The sequence below is a fragment of the Anolis carolinensis genome, chromosome 4 (assembly GCF_035594765.1).
Source record: "Anolis carolinensis isolate JA03-04 chromosome 4, rAnoCar3.1.pri, whole genome shotgun sequence".
Classification (NCBI taxonomy): domain Eukaryota; kingdom Metazoa; phylum Chordata; class Lepidosauria; order Squamata; family Dactyloidae; genus Anolis; species Anolis carolinensis.
Genome location: NC_085844.1, coordinates 132604383 through 132627514, shown reverse-complemented (window position 1 = coordinate 132627514; position 23132 = coordinate 132604383). Strand labels below are relative to the sequence as shown.

The 23132-nt window shown below is 39.7% G+C and overlaps 1 protein-coding gene across 3 annotated transcripts; it reads left to right on the top strand.

Moving 5' to 3' along the window:
- The first annotated feature begins 1740 nt into the window (after positions 1–1740).
- banf2 (BANF family member 2) lies at positions 1741–17354 on the top strand. Of its 3 annotated transcripts, none has more exons than XM_008108981.3 (3): positions 1741–1857; positions 14344–14472; positions 17113–17354. In XM_008108981.3, exons 1-3 carry the CDS (start codon positions 1774–1776, stop codon positions 17257–17259), a joined length of 360 nt encoding a protein of 119 aa, XP_008107188.1. In that variant the 5' UTR covers positions 1741–1773; the 3' UTR covers positions 17260–17354. The 3 variants fall into 3 exon arrangements, with proteins under 3 accessions (XP_008107188.1, XP_008107190.1, XP_003219929.1); XM_008108983.3 differs by lacking the exon at positions 1741–1857 and adding an exon at positions 12030–12264; XM_003219881.4 differs by lacking the exon at positions 1741–1857 and adding an exon at positions 12513–12589.
- The last annotated feature ends 5778 nt before the right edge of the window (positions 17355–23132 follow it).

The following is a 23132-nucleotide window of genomic DNA, read 5'->3' as shown; positions in this document are numbered from 1 at the left end:
CAAATGATTACTCCTGAATTGCAACGGGACTTTGTGGTGATTATTATTGATACCTTTCTAGAAATTAATCTTGGCCAATCATAGGTCCCAAACCTCAGCTAGGACATAAAATCATTCTACTGGGCAAATCAAAACACCTTTTTGGAACTGAGAGCTGACTTTTGCCCCTCTTCTCTACTTCACATTTGAGCCACAGAGCCACAGTAAAGCACTGGTTGTGGAGCCGGCCAGGTTCCTATTGCTGCTCATCGCATGAAATAAATAAACTAGGTTATGATTTGAAATGTCGTGTCATGGCCCCATATTGTGTGCTGTTACATTTATACAACCAAGAACTGTTGAAAGAGAATTTTGGACACATGGTTAGAACAAAAAGGAACTGACAGTTTGTCAAAAATGTTGCTCGTGTTCTATCTTGGAATTCAAAATACACATTCTTTCACGAGCAAACACAACTGTTCAAATTAGAGCGAAAGAACATCATACATACCTATGACATGTCTTGTGGTCCTTCTAAATCTTTATCTTCTTAATCTGGCACTTAAACAGACTTCCTTAGTGACTTAAATCAAGCAACAAAAATGTTTCATTAAGGTACTGAGGTGCTATATTGCCAGTTACCAATTTTGACCCATCCAGCTTCTATAGAAGGTTAACTATGCTTGTACAATAACATTGTGAAGACCAAGATGAAAATATGGGCTGGGAGTTCAGACTTCATGTGTATGTGTGCCTTCAGGTCACCTGTTGATTTGTGGTGATTCCATTAATTTCAGAAGGTTTCCTTAGGCAAGAAATACTGAGATGTGTTTTTGCTGAGGGAAGTCATAGTCCTTCTATATCAGGCATGGGCAAACTTGGTCCCTCCAGGTATTTGGGAATTCCAACTCCCACAATTCTACATCCAGAGTTGAAATCCAAAACACCTGGAGGGACCAAGTTTGCGCATGCCTGTACTATCTTCTGCACAGAAACTCTTCAAAGACGTTGCCCAGGAGACACGTGGATGTGTTACCATCCTGCGGGAGGCTTCTCTCATGTCCCCACATGGGAAGCTAGAGCTGACAGACAGGAGATCACCCCGCCTCGGGTCACAAAGGTTTAACCCATTGCGCCACCACGGCTCCTGCAATTGAATCTGGATCTCACTTCTGTAACAAAACCTAATAGAGTTGTGTGTTTTCTGGGCTCTATGGCCATGCTCCAGAAGCATTCTCTCCTGACGTTTTGCCCACATCTTTGGCAGGTATATACCTCACAACCTCATTATGTGGCCAAAGTATTTCATCTTTGCCTCTAATATATTTCCCTCCGGTGAGCAGCCAGACATTATCTCCTGGAGTATGGACTGGTTGGATCTTCTTGCGGTCCAAGGCACTCTCAAAATTTTCCTCAAACACCAGAGTTCAAAAGCATCTATCTTTCTTTGCTCAGCCTTCCCATAGGTCTAGGGACCAGCCAAATCTTTCTACACTGCTGTCAAGGTTCGCAGTATTCTTAGAACCCGTAATACTACTTAGAACATGTATGAACTCTCACACCTGATCACAAATTTTGGAATGATTTATCTATAAATTTAATGGACTTCAATTATTTACCTGTTTATACAACATGTGAATGTTTTGTAGGATAATGTATTTCCCACATTGAAAATGAAAAGATGTACAGAGGATAGGAAAGCTAAAGTGATGCAGCCTGACCAAGCTGCATTGTTTTGTCACTAGCAGCCAATTACAAACCATTGTTACTGTTGCATATCTGAAGGTATTGTCTATGCAACATCTTAATTTATTTTGGGAGTTGGCTAGTCTTCCTCCCATCACGTGGATACCCATGGGTAGAGAAACAAATGAGCAGGTGAGCAGATCTTTAACAAATATTTTGACAAATGATTTAGTGCAGGGGTCCTCAAACTTTTTAAGCAGAAGGCCGGTGCACAGTCCCTCGGGCAGTTGAGGGGTTGGATTATAGTTTGAAAAAACATGAACAAAACTAGTATTTCAATAGGAAGTGTGAGTCTGCTTTCAAATTAATTAGGATTGTTGTGTGCCTTTGTTTCAAATTTACTGCAACCATAAGTCTATAAAGTTTAGGAGAGGTGTTAGGTAAATTACCTTGGAGGGCCTCATCTGGCACACGGGCCTTATTTTGGGGACCCTTGGTTTACTGGATTGAGTATTACTGGATGGATTTTGTATACCTTCAAGTAGTTTTGTGTGCCTTCAAGTACTTATGGCAAAATAATATACTGTATTTATATTTCGCTCTATCTTGCCGAGGGGAAACAAGGCAGATTACAGAACAAACATACGGCAAGCATTCAATGCCATTATTCAATTAACAAGGATAGATAATACATAAACAGAGGTAAAGGCATTTTCCATCTTATTTCCGTAATCTTGGAGGCTGTGCTCGACTCCGGCCATCTTCTGTGCTGAGGAGCTTTATTATCCTTAGATGTCTTCCCAATCGATGTCCTTAAGGGCACCTTTTATATACCCTCCCCCCGCGAAAAGCAGTACCTATTTATCTACTCGCATATCTGCTTTCACTCTGTTAGGTGGGCAGGGAGTTGGGGCTGATGGTGGGTGCTCATCCTGACCCAGACTTGAACTGTCAACCTTTCAATCGGCATGATTTTTCTGCAGCTAGTGATTTAGCCTGCTGTGCTAAGCCCGGCCCCTAGGTTATTCCTATCACAAGGGTTTCTTGGCAGTATTCGTTCAGCTATGACCTATTATTGCCTTCCTCTAAGACAGTGGTTCTCAACCTATGGGTCCCCAGATGTTTTGGCCTTCAAGTCCCAGAAATTCTAACAGCTGGTAAACTGGCTCTAAGACTGTGACTTGCTTAAGGTCAGTCTGTGGAAGAGATTGGCTTGTACTTTTTGGGGACCCTTCATTTATTTTTTGGAATTTTTCCATATTTCATCACATAAAAGTCCCACCGTGTAATAGTCGCATCTCCATTTTTGGTGTGGCAAAATTGGTATTTTGTGTTCCTCACATAATAGTCACAGAGTCATTTGAGGTTGATTCCTTAATTAAGTGGAGTAAATTCTACAGTTTTTAAATGCTTGTTTTAAAAGCAAGAGGCTTGATGATAATGAAGTCAAATTGAGTATAAAAAATAATCAGAATGTTTTAAGCAAGTAATGGAAAATGGCTCTAGTTTATATAGTTTCTTTAGATTCAAAATTGTGCCTGGTCCTGAAAAAAATTATGTACAGTGTTCCCTCACTTATCCCAGGGGTTAGATTCCAGGACCACCTGCAATAAGTGAAAATCCGCGAAGTAGGGACACGATATTTATTTTAATATTTATACATTATTTTAGTAGTTATACACTATTTTAAGTCTTTATCAACCAATCATGTGTTGATAAATTGCCTCCTTCTCCCCCGTTGCAGCTTGGGCTCCTTTTCTCTCCCTTTGGCTTCTCCTTCCTCCCTTCCTTAGGCTGTAAATTGTAATTTTTTATGATTTATAATAGTCTTTTAGAGTTTATTGAAAAACCGCGAAAGAGCAAATCCGCGAAAAGTGAACCGCGAAGTAGTGAGGGAACACTGTATACTGATTAATGCACAATTCTTTGAAGAAAGAATTTGACTAGTTAATGCAGATAAATGTTCCTGCTCCTATGACATATTCATGTCTGATGGTATCTTCTTTTTCTTTGACAGTTTTGCAGCATATTAATTTCTGTAGTAGAAAAATATTTCATCTTTAAATAATGTCATGTCCCCTCAAATTTTATGCACGTGATTTAGGTTTAAACTCAATTGTTAGACCCAACCAGAGCAGATCCACTGAACAAATACAAATTAGATAACTATTATCTTGCCAACTTTTCATTGATTCAATGAGTCTACTCTTGTCAGCAATAACAATTGGATTCAGACCTTGGACTCTGACTAATACTTTAACGCTGAAAAGACAGTCATTCACTGACCATTGTTTCAATGATCTGAAGATCCTACTGCTTTTAGTATGCTTTAACGTGTATCCTATTGAGAGCTAACATTATGTAATTGATTTGAGTATTGGGCTATGACTCTGGAGAGCAGGATTCGAATTCCTTCTCAACCATGGAAATCTATTGGGTGACTTTGGACAGGTCATACACTCTCAACCTCAGAGGAAGGCAAAGACAAATCCCCTCAGAAGAAATCTTGCCAAGTAAAGCCCACAGAGGCACCATAAGTTGAGAACAACTTAAGGCACACTACAATAAATGTATGCTTTTCTTATTGAGAAATCATACCTCCCAAAAATATGAATGATATAAAATACCACATATCTATATATATATATATATAAGGGTAATGAAATTTCGGCCTAGGACAAAATAACAAAACTACACATCCCAGAAACACTAAACTTGGCAGCACAACCTCTGATCCATGCTTCTACGTTCATACAACAAAAATAAAATAAAAATAAAATCCTAATTAGAGGGAGAGGAATAATTGTTTTTATCCAATTGCTGCCAGTTAAAAGGCTAAGATCTGCCCACTTGGTCTCCTAGCAACCCATGCAGCCCAGGGGACAGGCAGTTAGGCCTCGCTTAGGCCTCTTCCCCACTGCCTATAAAATACAGATGATCAGATTTGAACTGGATTATATGGAAGTGTAGACTCAAGGCCCTTCCACACAGCTTTATAACCCATTTATAATCTTACATTATCTGCTTTGAACTGGATTATCTTGACTCCACACTGCCATATGATCCAGTGTGCAGTCGGACACAACTGGACTTAATGTCAGGCTAAAACCTTTACCCTTTACCTTAACTACCACCAATTCCTCAATACTTTATTTCCCATACCACCATACTTTGCCACAGCAACGCGTGGCTGAGCACAGCTAGTCTATATATATAAAAGAGTGATGGCATCACGGCGACCCACAAAACAACAAAAGTACAGGCCCCCCAACCTCGAAATTTGACAACACAACCCATCACCCACGCCTCAGGGTTGATACAACAAAAAGAAAAGAAAAATAAAGTCCTAATTAGAGGGAGAGCAATAATTGTTTTTATCCAATTGCTGCCAGTTTAGAGGGCTAATCTCTGCCCACTTGGTCGCCTAGCAACCAAGGGACAGCCAGGATTCAGTTAGGGGACAGGCAGATTTAGGCCTCACTGAGTCTTCTTCCACAGATTATCTAATTTGCACTGGATTATATGGCAGTGTAGATTCAAGGCCCTTCTACACAGCTATATAACCCATTTATAATCTTATATTATCTGCTTTGCACTGGATTATCTTGACTCCACACTGCCATATAATCCACTTCAGTGTGCATTTTATACAGCTGTGAAGAAGGGGCCTCATATAATCCAGTTCTAAGCAGATAATTTAAGATTATCAATATACAGTAGAGTCTCACTTATTCAACATAAACAGGCCGGCAGGATAAGTAAATATGTTGGATAATAAGAAGGGATTCAGGAAAAGCCGATTAAACATCAAATTAGGTAATCGTTATACAAATTAAGCACCAAAACATCATATTATACAACAAATTTGACAGAAAAGGTAGTTCCACGCGTAGTAATGTTATGTAGTAATTACAGTAGAGTCTCACTTATCCAACACTCGCTTATCCAATGTTCTGGATTATCCAACACATTTTTGTAGTCAATGTTTTCAATATATCGTGATATTTTGGTGTTAAATTCATAAATACAGTAATTACTACATAGCATTACTGCGTATTGAACTACTTTTACTGTCAAATTTGTTGTATAACATGATGTTTTGGTGTTTCATTTGTAAAATCAAAACCTAATTTGATATTTAATAGGCTTTTCCTCAATGCCTCCTTATTATCCAACATATTCGCTTATCCAACATTCTGCCGGCCCGTTTATGTTGGATAAGTGAGACTCTACTGTACTGTATTTACAAATTTACCACTAAAATATCACAATGAATTTAAAACACCGACTACAAAAACATTGATTATGAAAAGGCAGACTGCGTTGGATAATCCAGAACATTGTATAAGCAAATGTTGGATAAGTGAGATTCTACTTTGATATGAAATAATTTCTGGGATAGAATAATGCAGAACAATATAATCTCTAAAACCAGGACAGTAAATAAAGAAATAAAGAAAGTAAATAAAGCAGTGAAATTGGAAATTCCACAAAGGAAACAATCAGGGCCAGCTAACACCTCCCAAGAAAGGATTCTTCCAGAAAGGAAGCTGAGAAGGCAGTGAAGCACTGTGTATTACCAAAGTCATTATTATTATTACTATTATTATTATTATTATTATTATTATTATTATTATTATTATTGTGTTGCGGTCAACCGTGAAAATGAATACAATCTGGCTCCAAGTATTCAAAAACACTAAAATCAGAATATATAAAAATTAATGTGGTATAATAAAACAGAACAATACAATCTCTAAAATCAGAACACTAAATAAAGAACAACACTCTGAAAACGGGAATTCCACACAGGAAACAATCAGGGCCAGCTAACACCTCCCAACAAAGTATTCCCATCATCAAAGACTGGCAAATCCTCTGTTTTCTTAGGGCCACATACATTAGAAGAACATAAAATATCGCAAACAACACCACTCTGAAAACAAGGGAATTCCAGACAGGAAACAATCAGGGCCAGCTAACACCTCCCAACAAAAAAATCACTCAGAGGAAACAGCCAGGCTTTAAAGCTGCAAGGCCATTACATCCTAATCATTTTTCCTAACTTCAGCATTCATACTTGCCTCCAAGAGACAAAAAAACAAACAAAAAAAATCAGAAATATTGTATATTCACAACTTTTAGGAAATAATATCCCCTGATGGCGCAGCATGTTAAAGCGCTGAGCTGCTGAACTTCTGGACCGAAAGGCCGTAGGTTTGAATTGGGGGAGCGGAGAGAGCCCCCATTGTTAGCCCCAGCTTCTGCCAGCCCAGAAGTTCAAAAACATGCAAATGTGAGTGCATCAATAGGTACTGCTCCGGCGGGAAGGTAACGCCGCTCCATGTAGTCATCCCACATGACCTTGGAGGAGTCTACAGACAACGACGGCTCTTCAGCTTAGAAATGGAGATGAGCACCAACCCCCAGAGTCAGACATGACTGGACTTAACGTCAGGGGAAAATGTTTACCCTTTACCTTAACTACCACCAATTCCTCAATACTTTATTTCCCATACCACCATACTTCGCCACAGCAACGCGTGGCCGGGCACAGCTAGTGAATTATAAGATGTGACTCTATCGGAAAATATAGCCAGCCCCATGGTCATTTCTAATTGCTCTAAAATGTAACCGTTCTGAGAAATTTCTTGGAATACATTTTTCAAATTTCAAAATTTTAAATCCACGAGTGACAGTTTAGTAAATTTCCCACATTGCCTCTGATTGGCTCAGAGGCAGAAACAGACTTGTACCTCCTCCAATGAGATTGCAGATCCTCCAAGACCAATGGAAAACCGCCGTGACAATTTTCAGTTGTTCTGTATTGCTTTTTCTTTTCATTAAATCTACTAAAAATAAACTCATGTGTACACAGTTGGCGTATGTTAGTAATGTGGAGTGCTGTCTCCACTGACATCCTCTTTGGCCATTGAGAATAAACCTCTGGTTCTGGTTTCTACCAACCTGTGTCTGATTTAGCCTTTTGAAATAGCTAGACACACTGGGTTTCCTGAACTCGCAAATTTCGTAGAGCTGAAATCACTTAGCAATATTGAAACCAGGCTTCAGTTAGACATCTTCTTGAACATGTGAGTTTATATCACAGCTGGAGAGCCCTTTCCAAACTAAAATCTGAATTCTAGTTTGGAAAAGGTCCTGCGGGGCTTACCTCAGCAGGAGATGGTCAGGGCCTTTTGGAAAACCAGCATCTCCAAAGTCATTTGAAAGCGATCCCTTTTTTTGGAGATAAATTGGCATTCACGCTATTTGAAATAATCACAACCTTTTTTTGGAAAAGCATGATCTTCCTGAGAAGAGTTAAAAACTCACGTGACTCAATCTTCTCCTTAGTGGTAAATATCCAGTAGTACTTATGAAAGCAATTTAGGTTTCTCAGTTGTTAGACTGATATCCCTGGTTATCTCTTTTTGCTGTTAGGAACAAAGATATGTCAATGCACAAAATATATAGCAGATCTTTGGAAATGTTATTTCAGTTGCCCAAAAAAATTCTACTCTCCCGTAAAATATATTGCTTTCAATTCATGCTTTTAAGAGATGAAAAATAAGTAGTCTTCGTTAAAAGTTAAGATAGTTGATTTACTTACAAATTCATGTATTCAGCATACAGGTACATTTCCTATTGGTTGATTGTTTAAACAGTAAGTTCTCTAAGCATTCTGTTTCAGTCTCTTCTCTGTTGCATACAGACTAACACTCTCTTCAGTCTAATATATTACTGAACACTGACTCAATATAAACTGACTACTCATTGCAATATACTGTACTATATGCTCATCTGACTTCATACATCAACTGACTTCTGATGCAAACTGACTCACGTTGACTTCTAAAAATGGAGTCTCAGTCTGAATAGTCCCAGATCTGGGTGACATAGTCTGTAGTTCCTCTCTCAACCTCAAACAAACATAGAGTTATGGGAAAACTGCATACCAATAGAATCATAGAATCATAGAATCATAGAATCATAGAATAGTAGAGTTGGAAGAGACCTCATGGGCCATCCAGTCCAACCCCCTGCCAAGAAGCAGGAAATCGCATTCAAAGCACCCCCGACAGATGGCCATCCAGCCTCTGCTTAAAAGCCTCCAAGGAAGGAGCCTCCACCACAGCCCGGGGGAGAGAGTTCCACTGTCGAACAGCCCTCACAGTGAGGAAGTTCTTCCTGATGTTCAGGTGGAATCTCCTTTCCTGTAGTTTGAAGCCATTGTTCCGTGTCCTAGTCTGCAGGGCAGCAGAAAACAAGCTTGCTCCCTCCTCCCTATGACTTCCCTTCACGTATTTGTACATGGCTATCATGTCTCCTCTCAGCCTTCTCTTCTGCAGGCTAAACATGCCAAGCTCTTTAAGCCGCTCCTCATAGGGCTTGTTCTCCAGGCCCTTAATCATTTTAGTCGCCCTCCTCTGGACGCTTTCCAGCTTGTCAACATCTCCCTTCAACTGTGGTGCCCAAAATTGGACACAGTATTCCAGGTGTGGTCTGACCAAGGCAGAATAGAGGGGGAGCAGGACTTCCCTGGATCTAGACGCTATTCCCCTATTGATGCAGGCCAGAATCCCGTTGGCTTTTTTAGCTGCTGCATCACATTGTTGGCTCATGTTTAACTTGTTGTCCACGAGGACTCCAAGGTCTTTTTCGCACACACTGCTGTCAAGCCAGGCGTCCCCCATTCTGTATCTTTGATTTCCATTTTTTCTGCCGAAATGAAGTATCTTGCATTTGTCCCTGTTGAACTTCATTTTGTTAGTTTCGGCCCATCTCTCTAGTCTGTCAAGATCATTTTGAATTCTGCTCCTGTCTTCTGGAGTGTTAGCTATCCCTCCCAGTTTTGTGTCGTCTGCAAACTTGATGATCGTGCCTTCTAACCCTTCGTCTAAGTCGTTAATAAAGATGTTGAACAGAACCGGGCCCAGGACGGAGCCCTGCGGCACTCCACTTGTCACTTCTTTCCATGATGAAGATGACGCATTGGTGAGCACCCTTTGGGTTCGTTCGCTTAGCCAATTGCAGATCCACCTAATCGTAGTTTTGTCTAGCCCACATTTTACTAGTTTATTTGCCAGAAGGTCGTGGGGGACTTTGTCGAAGGCCTTACTGAAATCCAGGTAGGCTACATCCACAGCATTCCCTGTATCGACCCAACTCGTAACTCTATCGAAAAAAGAGATCAGATTAGTCTGGCATGACTTGTTTTTGGTAAATCCGTGTTGACTATTAGCAATGACCGCATTTGTTTCTAAGTGTTTGCAGACCACTTCCTTGATGAACTTTTCCAGAATCTTGCCTGGTATCGATGTGAGGCTGACCGGACGGTAATTGTTTGGGTCGTTCTTTTTTCCCTTCTTGAAGATAGGGACCACATTCGCCCTCCTCCAATCTGCTGGGACTTCTCCCGTTCTCCAAGAACTCTCGAAGATAATTGCTAGTGGTTCTGAAATAACTTCCGCTAATTCCTTCAATACTCTTGGATGTAGCTGATCTGGCCCTGGGGACTTGAATTCGTTTAGAGAGGCCAGGTGTTCCTGGACAACTTGTTTCCCTATTTGGGGTTGGAGTTCCCCCAATCCTTCGCCCATTCAATATATACATACAATACAGTAAGCAATCTTAATTACCGTATATTCTCGAGTATAAGGTGACTTGAATATAAGCCGAGACACCTAATTTTATCACACAAAACTGGGAAAACATTGACTCAAGTATAAGCCGAGAGTGGTAAATTTCAGAAATAAAAATAGATACCAATAAAATTACATTGAGGCATCCATACCGTGTTTCCCCGAAAATAAGACAGTGTCTTATATTAATTTTTGCTCCCAAAGATGCACTAGGTCCTATTTTCAGGTGATGTCTTATTTTTCCATGAAGAAGAATTTATGTATTTATTGTTGAACAAAGAATGAACATTATATACTGTACAGTAGTTGTCATCACAAACCAGCATAACCAGACAAACTGTGAATCCTATCAAGAATTTCTTGTTATTACCATTATTTCCATGTACAACACTCTATGGTATGTACATTTACCAATCCCGCATGCTCTGGTGTTCTGTTAGGTGGGCATGCTTCCAAACAAAAACTTTGCTAGGTCTTACTTTTGGGGGAGGCCTTATATTTAGCAATTTAGCAAAACCCCTACTAGGTCTTATTTTCCGGGGATGTCTTATTTTCAGGGAAACAGGGTAGGTTCAATGTTTTTGAATATGTATATAAAACTGTAATTTAAGATAAGACTGTCCAACTCTGATCAAATCATTATCCTCATCTTCTTCAATGTATATTATTTTAATGATAGAGTAAAACAATAAATGTAACAATAGTAATAAATGCAGTAAAATAATGAATAAATAGAGTAAAATAATAAATGTAATAATAATATCAAAGTGAAATAATACATGTATAATAATAATAAAAATAGAGTAAAATAAATGTAATAGTTACAATAATAATAGATTAAAATAATTAATAGAATAACAATAATTACAGTAGAGTCTCACTTATCCAAGCTAAACGGGCCAGCAGAAGCTTGGATAAGCGAATATCTTGGATAATAAGGAGGGATTAAGGAAAAGTCTATTAAACATCAAATTAGGCTATGATTTTACAAATTAAGCACCAAAACATCATGTTATACAACAAATTTGACAGGAAAAGTAGTTCAATACGCAGTCATGTTATGTTGTAATTACTGTATTTACGACTTTAGCACCAAAATATCATGAAATATTGAAAACATTGACTACAAAAATGGCTTGGATTATCCAAAGGCTTGGATAAGCGAGGCTTGGATAAGTGAGACTCTACTGTAATAGAGTAAAATTATAAATGTAATAATACCAATAATAATAGAGAAAAATAATAAATGTACCATATATACTCGAGTTTAAGCCGACCTGAATATAAGCCAACCAGAACCCTCACCCAAGTATAAGCCGAGGAGGGCTTTTTCAGTCCGAAAAATGGCTGAAAAACTCGGCTTATACTCGAGTATATACAGTATATACGTAACAAATAACTACTAGTATAGAAGGTTGTATTTCCAACACGGTCAAATCCAAATTACAATTTGTCACAGTTGCAGGTTTGCAAAAAGTTGCCAATTTGGAAACAAGAATGCCTATTCCAGGAAAAGCTTTCCCTGTTTGCAAATAAGATAACAGATTACGTGCAAAGCCCTTTCAGTGTGCTCCTATTCCACAAAGACCCTTCCAGGGTTACAAAACAAGAGTTCATTTCACTGCAAAACCTTATCAGGATGTAAATAGTGGCAGCCTGACTGGAGGAAGGAACTGTGCACGATGAATTAGGCCCGTGGATTACAAGTTCCACTCCACAGGCTTCTAGTATTATCTCTGCCTAACTCAGAGGTGTCAAACTTTTCTCTAATTTTTGTTGCAATAAAAGTAAATTTGATAGTAATTTCAAAGAAAATGCCAGCTAGCTTCTAGAGTTTATCAACAGGTGTAGGTTTGAGACATCCTGTGATTATTCTGCATGTTTCATTCAGTGCTATATTCACCTGCTTCGCGTGGACAGACTTGTGCCAAACAGGGCAGGCATACTCAGCAATTGGGTAAGACAAGGCCAGGGCTGATGTTCTTATTAATTTTGGGTCTGCACCCCATGCACTGCCAGTAAATTTTTGCAGAATGTTATTTTGTGAAGCTACTTTGTGATTGGTATTCATACAGTGTTTCCTAAATGTTAGTGTTTGATCTAAGGTACCACCAAGATATTTAGGATGTAAACAATGTCCGAGCTCTTGGCCTTCCCACGTAACTTTCAATTTCCTGTTGGCTTCACGGTTACGTAAGTAGAAAGCACACACTTGTGTCTTGGCAAGGTTAGGCTTCAGGTGGTTATCTTGGTAGTAGCTGGAGAGCTCTTTCAAGGCATTCGTAAGTTGGGTTTTTACTGTTTCAAAATCTTTTGCTTGTGTTGTTAGACCAAGATCATCAGCATGTATAAAGCTCTTTGTGAGTGGTGGCGGTGGCTAATTGCTAGTAAAGGTGTTAAACAAGGTCGGTAGCAAGAATGCTGCCTTGAGATAGACCATTCTTTTGCCTCTTCCATCTACTTTTCCTGCCTTGAAACTCCACATAGAAGCTTCTTTTCTTTCCAAAAATATATAGCCTACATATAGCCTTGTTTTGAGTCCCTTGTAAAGCTCTGCTTATAAAGTCGCTTGTTTTGTGTCCCCATGTAAGCTGTCCGAGTCCCTTCGGGGAGATGGAGGCAGGATACAAAAATAAAGTTATTATTATTGTATAGAATGAGGTACCCACTAATGAGCAAAATGCTGAGGAGGTAGATCAGTTGACTACCACCACCCCAATCATTTCCATTTATATATGGAACAAATGTGTAATATACAAAAGTAACACTTCGTTCACAATGATTGAATGCCATATTAGGTGCAATGTGTATTCCTCCTAAACTAGATTCCCCATAGTACAAATCCTGCAATGGATGAAGGATGGAGAAAAGAAATTGATGATAGCTCCCATAACATAGGTTTGGAGAACAAAACTTTGGCTTCTTTGGATAATGCAATCCTATAGGCGCCTCCGATGGTGCAGCGGGTTAAACCGCTGAACTTGCTGACCGAAAGGTTGGCAATTCAAATTCAGGGAGAAGAGTGAGCTGCTGCTATTAGCCCCAGCTTCTGCCAACCTAGCAGTTCAAAAACATGCAAATGTGAGTACATAAATAGGTACTGCTTCTGCGGGAAGGTAATGGCGCTCCATGCAGTCATGGTCGCCACATGACCTAGGAGGTGTCTACGGACAATGCTGGCTCTTTGGCATAGAAATGGAGTTGAGCACCAACCCCCAGAGTCAGGCACGAGTAGACTTAATGTCAGGGGAAACCTTTATCTTTACCTTTATAGTTATCTAATAAGAAGTCACACTGAATTGCATGGGGCTCACTCTTAGGTAAGTGCTTATATGATTTCAGCCAAACTGTGCTTGAGTTTTCCATGTGGTGAGCCCTCCCCTACAGAGGAAAGAACTGAAAAAACCACCTGCGTATTCCTTGCAGAAACCATTTAGTATATATCAGGAGTCCCCAAACTAAGGCCCGTGAGCTGGATGTGGCCTTCCAAGGTCCTTTACCTGCCCAAACTCGCTCCCTAAACTTTTCCTTTAGGGTCGCCCAAAGTCTGAAACGACTTGAAGGCACACCACAACAATCCTAATTAACTTAATTATCTCATCAGCCAAAAGCAGGCTCACACTTCCGGTTGAAGAACTGTTAAGTTTATGTTGGTTACAATTGTTCTTCATTTTAAATATTGTATTGTTCTTTCATGATTTTGCACTACAAATAAGAGATGCAAAAGAGTATGCATAGGAATTGGTTCATGTTTTTTTTTTTCAAACTACAGTCCACCCCTCTAACAGTGAGAGACCATAAATTGCTTAAAATGTTTGAGGACCTTTGTGCTCATAAAATTTCCTTCATTTCTTTAATGTATTTATGTTTCATCCTTCAGCATATCTTAAGTGTACTTGCTTCTGTAACGGAGTCATGCTATTGGGACTATTTTGTATGCAGTCACCTTAATGCTTCCATACAAACACTACATTTATTATAATCATTACATTACAATTCTTTAGCCTTGTTTCCCTTTATTCTATCCCTGTTCTAGACCATGGTCATGAGATCCCAGAAGTGTCAGAATTTTGTTAGCGAACCAATGGGTAATAAACCCATTACTGCAGTGGATGGTATTGATGAAGAACTTGGAGCAAAGCTAGCTGCAAAGGGCTTTGACAAGGTAACATATTAACCCACTGTGCCCTAGTTGTAGCCAGATAATCTCTTTGGGTCGCATTACAGGAACTAATGTTTGAAGAGCCAAAACAAACTACGACTTGAAGAATAGAAATGTAAGATTTCTGGAATTATGAAGCCATGAACAATCTCCAAATCAAAACGCTATAGCAAGAGTTATTTTTAGGCACAATTTCCCAATCAGAAACTATATACTTACACTTCCAAATATCACTTTTACAGAAGTTTCTAAAAATTATCTCCAAACAGGGAAACTGATTGGAATGATTTAACTCACAGCTGCTTAGAGATTCATGCACATACATATCCCAAAGCCTTGGCAATCTTTAGTCACTCCCCTGAGCAGAAACAGGATTTCTATGGCCTCATCTACACTACCATATAAAATCCAGATTATCTGCTTTGAACTGGATTATATGGCTGTGTAGACGCATATAATCCAGTTCAAAGCAGATAATCTGGATTATATGGCAGTGTAGAAAAAGAAATCAGTACTACAGATCGGCCATAGCATCAGACCATTGCTGTGTTCTGGGGTAATCTCTCATAGCATCTGTGACCCATAATAGTGCTCCTTGTCTTTCTTGCAGCATTCCATAGCATTGTGCCATGGCAGATCAAATGATATCGAACTGCATTGATTCTACAGTGTAGGCGCACCCGCTGTTGACTAAAGGGTCATTGGTGTGACAGATGTGTGTAGATGGGATCTGGAGTGCAAAGAATCATAAAATGTAGTGCCAGGGAATTGCACAGGCACACAGGGTCAACTTATCTATGTCCCTGCCATTATTCCTCCTGTTCAAGGACAGCCATTCAGCAGATCTGAAACATAATGCCAGTGGATCTGAAATTATAAAGACATTTCTTAAACCATGGCCGGTTCTATGCAAACTCATAATGTGGGTTTAAACTGGCTTTGAAAATGTCTGCTCTGGCCCGCATTGTGGTCTGACAGTGGCTCCCTAAGCCACTTTAGTGGTGGGAGGGTGTCCATACTGCCCAGTCACACTGAAATTAGCTTAGTACCACTGGTAGTAAGGTAAAAGTATCTCCTTGACCTTAAGCTTAGCAGCTTAGCAGAACCACCACAACCCCTAAATGTCACTCACTCTCTCACTACAATGACGATAAGGGGACCTATTGCATGGTTAGCAGCCGCTATTCCTGATTCTGTTCCATGTGATTGGTAAAGAAGTCTTGGAAGAACGATTTCAATGGCTTCTACCAAGCTCTTTTGATGCAAGATTGGAACTTTTCTCTTGTGCTTTTTAAACTTGGGGAACAACTGGAATAAGTGGCTTTCCCTTATTTAAACTGGTTCAGCCTACATGTGTTTTGTAGCCACCCATAGGCTGATCTGCACTGACACCGGCCTAAATAGTCTGTGCAGATGGGGCTATTTTGTTTTAAATGTTGAAAGTGATGAAAGTGTCTCTGGCCTAAACTCATGGTTGGAAATCCCAGCTTTCTGCCTTATTCAAATTTCTGGGCAGCTGAATGGTTTCAGAAATGCTTGCTTTTAAAGAGCCTTTTACATAGTAATATTTTGTTAAAGTAATAATATACTGAGCAATATAAAGGGATATGAGAGGCGACCCCATATTGCAGTGGACACATACTGAATCAATGTCTTCTTGAAAAGGTGGGTAAAACAGAATAACTTACAACCTCATCTCACGTGGAAATTTCTGCGTCTTAGGATGCTTCTGCCCCAGTTGAACCATGGACTGTTGGAGGAAGCAACCTTCTCAAGCTCCCTCTATTTGATGTTTGTCTGTTTTGATATGTGTCATTTTATATCCTGAAGTATATGTCTATTTGGTTTTGCAGTTTCCTTATCTCTATATACCTACAGCAGTGGGAGGGGCTGTAGGTCATGTGACTGACTCAGTGACGGTTTAGAATGTTCAATTTTAAAAGGTTGACAATTAGAAATGTCAGCTGAGCCTTGAGCTTATTAGAAGTCAGTTGAGCCTTGAGCCTGTTAGAAGTCAGTTGAGCCTTGAGCCTATTAGAAGTCAGTTGAGCCTTGAGCTTGTTAGAAGTCAGTGTTGAGCCTTGAGTCATTTTGAATATAGAAGTCTGTTATCTACGTGCCCAGCAATAATCCATAACCAAATAAACTCTGCTACCCCATTAGGTTGTGATCCTAACAGGTCAATGATCCAGTCAGTTCCCAATATGGACCTCCATGCCACCCATCACACGACATAGCTTCATTTCCGGTGGGGTTCCATGGCTCAACTGGGGCAGAAGTGTCCTAGGACGTTGTGCCACCAACACAAGAGACTCCCCATGTTCTATTTGAAACAATGGGGATACTGCAAGGGGAAGCTGTGCTGTGATATATCCCCATGTGTTTTGGGGAAGCGTCAGCTGCCGACGAGGCGGGGCATCAGGATGACCCTGTTGCCTCCTGATTTGCCTTGGAGGATGGCAAATCAATCCAGAGGGCCTCAACGTGACAAGATCCATAGTCAAATACTAGATTTGGGGGGGATCAATTTCAACACCAAAATCCAAGCATGAAAACCACTTTTTTTTAGATGTTTATGTCCATTTTGTCATTTGCTTCTACTATTAATTGGGATAATGTTGATTCTCATTCCCATTCTTTCAGGCATACATCCTCTTAGGCCAGTTCCTGCTCCTGAAGAAGGAATGTGCTGCATTTCAAAACTGGCTGAAGTCATCCTTTGATGCCAGTAGTAGCGAGGCGGAACAGTCCGCCTTGTGCCTCTTGGAGTGGTGCTATGCCTTCTTATGAGGCGTAATCATATCCTTCTCCTCCCAAAAACAAGGACCCCCAGTTCCCATTGCCATGTCCTAAAATAAACAGTGGCCTGCAATGAATTCATAGCACTGTGAAGTGATTAAGCCTTTGTCATGCTAGCTAAACAAGAATATACTTACATGTACTTTGCATAACATGTAATAAAACTCCATGAAGATGGGAGAAGCAGCGAAAGAGAAGGCAGCAAAATGGACACAACAGTTTGGTTGTCACTTTCAGTCTTCAAAGGACGTATGGAATAGAAGCCTATATGCTTCTATTCCATAATGGAATAGAAGAACATAAAGCATAAAGAATATGCTTTTTGTATTCTATTTGTGGAAAAGACGTGACTGGTCAGGGTTTAGGAGAAAGCTGTCTCTATAGCAATTCCTAATTATGGAATTTCCTACCTAAAGAAGGCCATTTGGCCCTCTTTCCCAGTTTTGTGTCACCTAAGTATGACCTTATATTTGTTAGATTTGTATTTCATAAGCCTGCTTGAACAGTTTCCAATGGACCAATCCCTAGGTCTCCCTCTTCTTTTATACACTGAAAAATTTCTTGGTTCTACAATTGTGCAGAGCACTGTGACCACAAGAGAACAAGAACAACGAAAAGAACAACAACAATATACTTTATTTATATTCCACTCTATCTCCCTGAGGGGACTCAGAGCAGATTACAGGTACATATATGGGAAACATTCAATGGCATTACACAATTGGCAAACAGTACATAAACAGAGGCAAGGCTTCCCTTTTTTTCCATCTCCAGCATCTGGAGGCTGTGCTCAACTCGGCCATAGGGAGGTGCTGTTGTTTCATTTTTCCATGCTGAGGAGCCTGCCATCCATGAACGCCTACCTGGTTGAATTGCCAGCATGTTTGTCAGGGGGGCCCTTTACCTCCCTGCCAAAACAGTACCTATTTATTTTCTCACATTGCTGTTTTCTAACTGCTAGGTTAGCAGAACCTGGGGTAATGGCGAGAGCTCACCCCTTCTGGACAGCAAGATCTTCTGTAGCTGGCGCTGGCGGTTTAATCCACTGTGCTAGCCACTATGTGCTAGGCACTATCAAATGATTTTTCTTAAAATAAGTTGCCATGCTTAAATTTGTAATGGATTTCATATAATCTGCAAACAATTGACAAATATTAATCAACCAACAACTAACAGCTCTTGGCCTCGAAAGATGTAACAATGAATGAGCCCTAGAATCACATAATTTATATTGAACAATATCATAAATAATCTTTCATCTGGGTTGTTGTATGTTTTCCAGGCTGTATGGCCATGTTCTAGAAGTATTCTCTCCTGACGTTTCGCCCACATCTATGGCAGGCATCCTCAGCGGTTGTGAGGTCTTTCATTTAACCAGGGCTGGAAACTGGTATGCACACAACTGTTATATATAGGGCATACCTTCTTCAAGTAAGCTGAAAAATAGTTTGGAAATGGAGGGCCATGTTCTTTAAACAGCTCAATCATGGGCAGAATGGTTGCAGTTAGTCATCTTTTCATAAGAATCTGTCTCATAGACTTATTATTATGGGTTAAAGAAATCCAAGCATTCTCAAAATACGACTGTGGTTCCATTTACATTAACTATTTGATGCAGTCCGAAGCTAACTTCAAACTGCAGCAACTAGACAACAAAATCCCAGTACTGTGTAGTTTAGGTAATCACCACCCAGGTTTTTCATGATTTTCACGCAAAATGTGAAATACATATGCATTATTTCCAGATGGCCATTGTTTTTTGTACAAATGTACTATTTTTGCATCAAAAACCTTAGCAGTCTTGCACAAAAATGCAGGTAGTGTTTTTGTGTGAAAATTGTTTTGTGTGTATGTGTGGAAAAAAATCAACAGCAAAAGGGCAGGCTCTCAACCACAACCACATATGCACGGAAACCTACTTTTTGGTGCAAAATATTTCTGTACAAATTCTATTAATTATGCACAGAAAAAATACATGGTTTCTGAAAACAGTATTAATTTGGCCAGAATTGGGACTCACCAGGAGAAATTGCATTCAAATATTTTGGGACAAATATCTAAGAGTTCTTAAGAGAGAAACAGACATTAATACATAATGAACAGACACTATTATGAAGCACTGCAATGTTGCCATTAGACCATGTACTAAGCAGTTATAGTTAGCGTAAAGAAATGGAATCCCACAGGGGCCATCATATGATGTAGGGGCACTTCTGGTGGGACTCCACGGGGGCCCATTTCTGCAACACATGGAAACAGCTCTAAAGCCATCTTCAGAAGTCAGGCGTTACCCAACTACAAACAGAAGAAAGCAGTAGAAAGACAGACCTCATTGCATAAAGGAGGTGGGATGGCTTGCCCATTATAGAAGACAGGGAAAGATGGGAGGGAACAGGGTAAGACAGTTTCCTCCACTTTCCTGCTGTTGTTGGGATGAGGTCCTTAAACTCCTTCTCTAGTAATTTGTCATATATTCCTGGGTCGTTTGCCTAAATCTAGGGAGATTCCCCCCTGTGTTTTATTTTTTAAAACAAGAACATTAAATAGAAGCTGGACAGTAACCATCATGCCTCTGCAAGATTTCTCACTGTTTACTCCCGTCAAGCCCTCATTTGACTGAAAGAGATTAGCATTTTATGTATAGTTTGTGGGGTTACTCTAGATAGCTTCTTCCTCCTTGTTTTTGAAACCTCCCTCACCCTGTCCCTTTAAGACTCCTTTCAGGGGTGGAGCCTTAGCCAAGTCCCTTCTAGCTTCTTGAGGAGTCAGGCAGTGTGGTACTGGAAGGTGAAAAGTAAGGAAAGTGGAAGAACCACAAAATAGAACATCACATCGAAGTTACACAAGTCATGTCAAAGTTACACATGTTACATCGAATTCATGCAAGTCACAAAAGTCACGTTGAAGCCACACACAATGCTATATAAAAGTAAAGACACATGTCAGAAATAGAACAGATTGAGATCCAATTGAAGCTATATTAAAGTAACATCTAGTCAGAACTGTGGTTGTGCTTCAAGGACTTTAACTCCCTTCACAAAGACGGGCAGTAAAACTTGTTGTTTCTACTTCAAATGTGTAGCATTCAATCTGTTCCCCGCATCACAGACACGTTCCAAAGAAATAGCTAGTGTGGGGGCAGAACACTCAGGTCTCACTCAGTAGAAATTTGCACTTCTCTTTTCTCAAGAAAAGCTTACTACCTTCCTTTGTACCTGGAAATTCATTGAATTGTGTCTCCAATGGAGCCTTATCAGGAGGCAGTTGTTCTTCCCGAGCAACCAATCCTTTTAGAAGGACCATATGGGATATGCTTCCCCCCTGAGCCTTTGCCTGACTAATCCAATGGCAAACCTCCAGTATTTCCTGATGCGAATTTGGATTAAACTATTATCTCCTCCTGTTCAGAAGTTGACATAATCTGAAAATGCTTCACTAATTCCAGTCTTCCTACCACTGAACAACTGGAACAATTGCATAAATCTTTATGTGTAGAGCTAAGCCCCCTCTCTCTTGGATGTGCACTTTAACAAAGAGAGGGGGGCTGAGTGTGTCAGGGAGACTGACAACAAAGCTATCAGGAGGCTAAAGTCTGTTAAACCATTACCATGTTGAAGATGCACCCATCCCCTTCAGGAAGTAACAGCCATTATCAGCAGAAGAAAACAGATAGTTCCAATAGTGATCGCAGCAGAGAAAATGCAGTCAGCAGCAGGAATAAGAACTTGTCAGGGACAGTGGCAGTGGCATTTTAGCTCTTGCAAACACTGTGGTTTAGTCAAACCTCACCAAGAATACTATGCTTAGTTCTGGGCACAATACTGGGAGGATAATATTTGAAAATATTTGAAAGAATGTCAAATTGAGGAGTGAGCAAGCTCGTTTTCAGCTGCTCTGGAGACTAGAATATGGAGCAACTGAGTCAAATTGTGAGAAAGAAGGTTCCATCTAAAAATTAGGAAGAATTTCCTGATGATAAGATCTTCTGGACAGTAGATACATTTCCTTAGATATCTCCTTTGGAGGTATTCAAACTGAGATTGGGTGATTTCTTTGTGTGTTCTTGCGTGGCACTTGTGGTCTCTTCTGACTCTATGATAAATCACTTCTCAATGCCTTTTGCACAGAAAAACAATATAACACAAAATATACCCTGATAGAATTCTGGAAGGAGGAATTAAATTGCAGCGAGAGAGAAATAGACAATTGGATAAAATCAATGAATGAAATAAAACATTTAAAGATTAAGGAAATGCAACGGAAAATACTTACAAAATGGTATAGAACTCCTGTGCAATTGGCTCGTATAATGAGAAGCTGCCCAAAACAATGCTGGCATAATTGTGGGAAAACCGGAACATGCACCCACATGTGGTGGGAAAATGAAAAATTCAAAGAATCTATAATATAATTAAGAAGGAAATGGAAGCACTATCAGAGATAAAAATAGATTGGAACAAAACACAATTTTTTGTTCATAAAAATGGAAGGCAATGGGGAATTTAAAGAATGGGGGAAATAATAAAACACATGTTAGATGCAATTAAAGCCTCAGTCGCCCTAGGTTGGAAGGACCAAAAGAAATGGGATACAAAAACTTGGTATAATTATTTAGCCGACTATCTACCCCAAGACTATATTAGTGAAAGGAGGAGCTATTATAGAACGGGCCAAACCAAAAAGACCCGGGAGGCAAAATGGATGGGTCTCATTTCCAGAATAAAGGGGAAAGATGAATATAAGGAATTAAATAAGATTATCCTCATGATTCAACAAATATAATAAGTATAGTAAGATTACTAAACTGTTCCCAAGGGGAAGAGGGAGGGAGGGAGGGAGAAAGAAAGAGAGAGAGAAAGAGAGAAAGAAAGAAAGAAAGAAAGAAAGAAAGAAAGAAAGAAAGAAAGAAAGAAAGAAAGAAAGAAGGGAAACAATGTAAAACAGGATACAAGATAATGAAGAAAATAAAATGAGTACTTTTGAGAGCTTCAGACAGATGGCTATCTATAAGATTAATAGGCTTCTGAGTGATAATAGAATAGCTGGTGAAATCAAGGAAATGATTACATGCTTGATTATACTGAGGTATAAATAGCCAATAGTATTCCTGTACCATCATATCATGTAAGGAGAAGTCAAGGGTGGGGGTTCATGGGTGGGAATGGGGAGGTGGCAAGACTGGGGAAAATACTTCTATTTTGATTGTGGAATATCAAGATTGTATGTTTCTCTGTGTATGTGTGTGTGCGTGTGTATACATACATACACACATACCACAATAAAATAATAATAATAATTTAAAAATGCCTTTTGCCATGAAAACCATATGACTGGGTAATCCAAAATGAGACCCCCAATAAGAAGGCACCCCATCAATTACTGGAAAAGAGAAGGCAACAAGGACAGGTTGAGCATCTCTTCTCTAAAATTCTACATTCAGAAATATCCCAAAATTTAAAATTGTCCATATGGGTGACTAATGTGAGGATTTGTAAAAGAGACACTATGATATGGTGAGTTGACTGGAAAGGACATGTGTCGACAGCTGATTGGCTGAATCAGTCAGGAGCCAGAATTCCGATTGGCTGCTATCTCTAGCTTGGTGCTGAAACAAACGGTTTTAACTGTCACTTTCATCTCAGAGAGGGAGGAGAGCAGCTGACTGGAAATGGTCAGGAAGGAAATGGCTGCTATACTCTCTGAAGTCTAATTATTCATAAGGCAAATGAGGCATATTTAAAGACTGTTTAAAGAGACTGTTCATTCCCTATGTTCTCTGTGTGAATTCAGAAAGATTGAAATATATATTGTTGCCCTGTTTGATATTTTGGACTGAAGTAAAGATACTGTTACTTGTTCCCCAG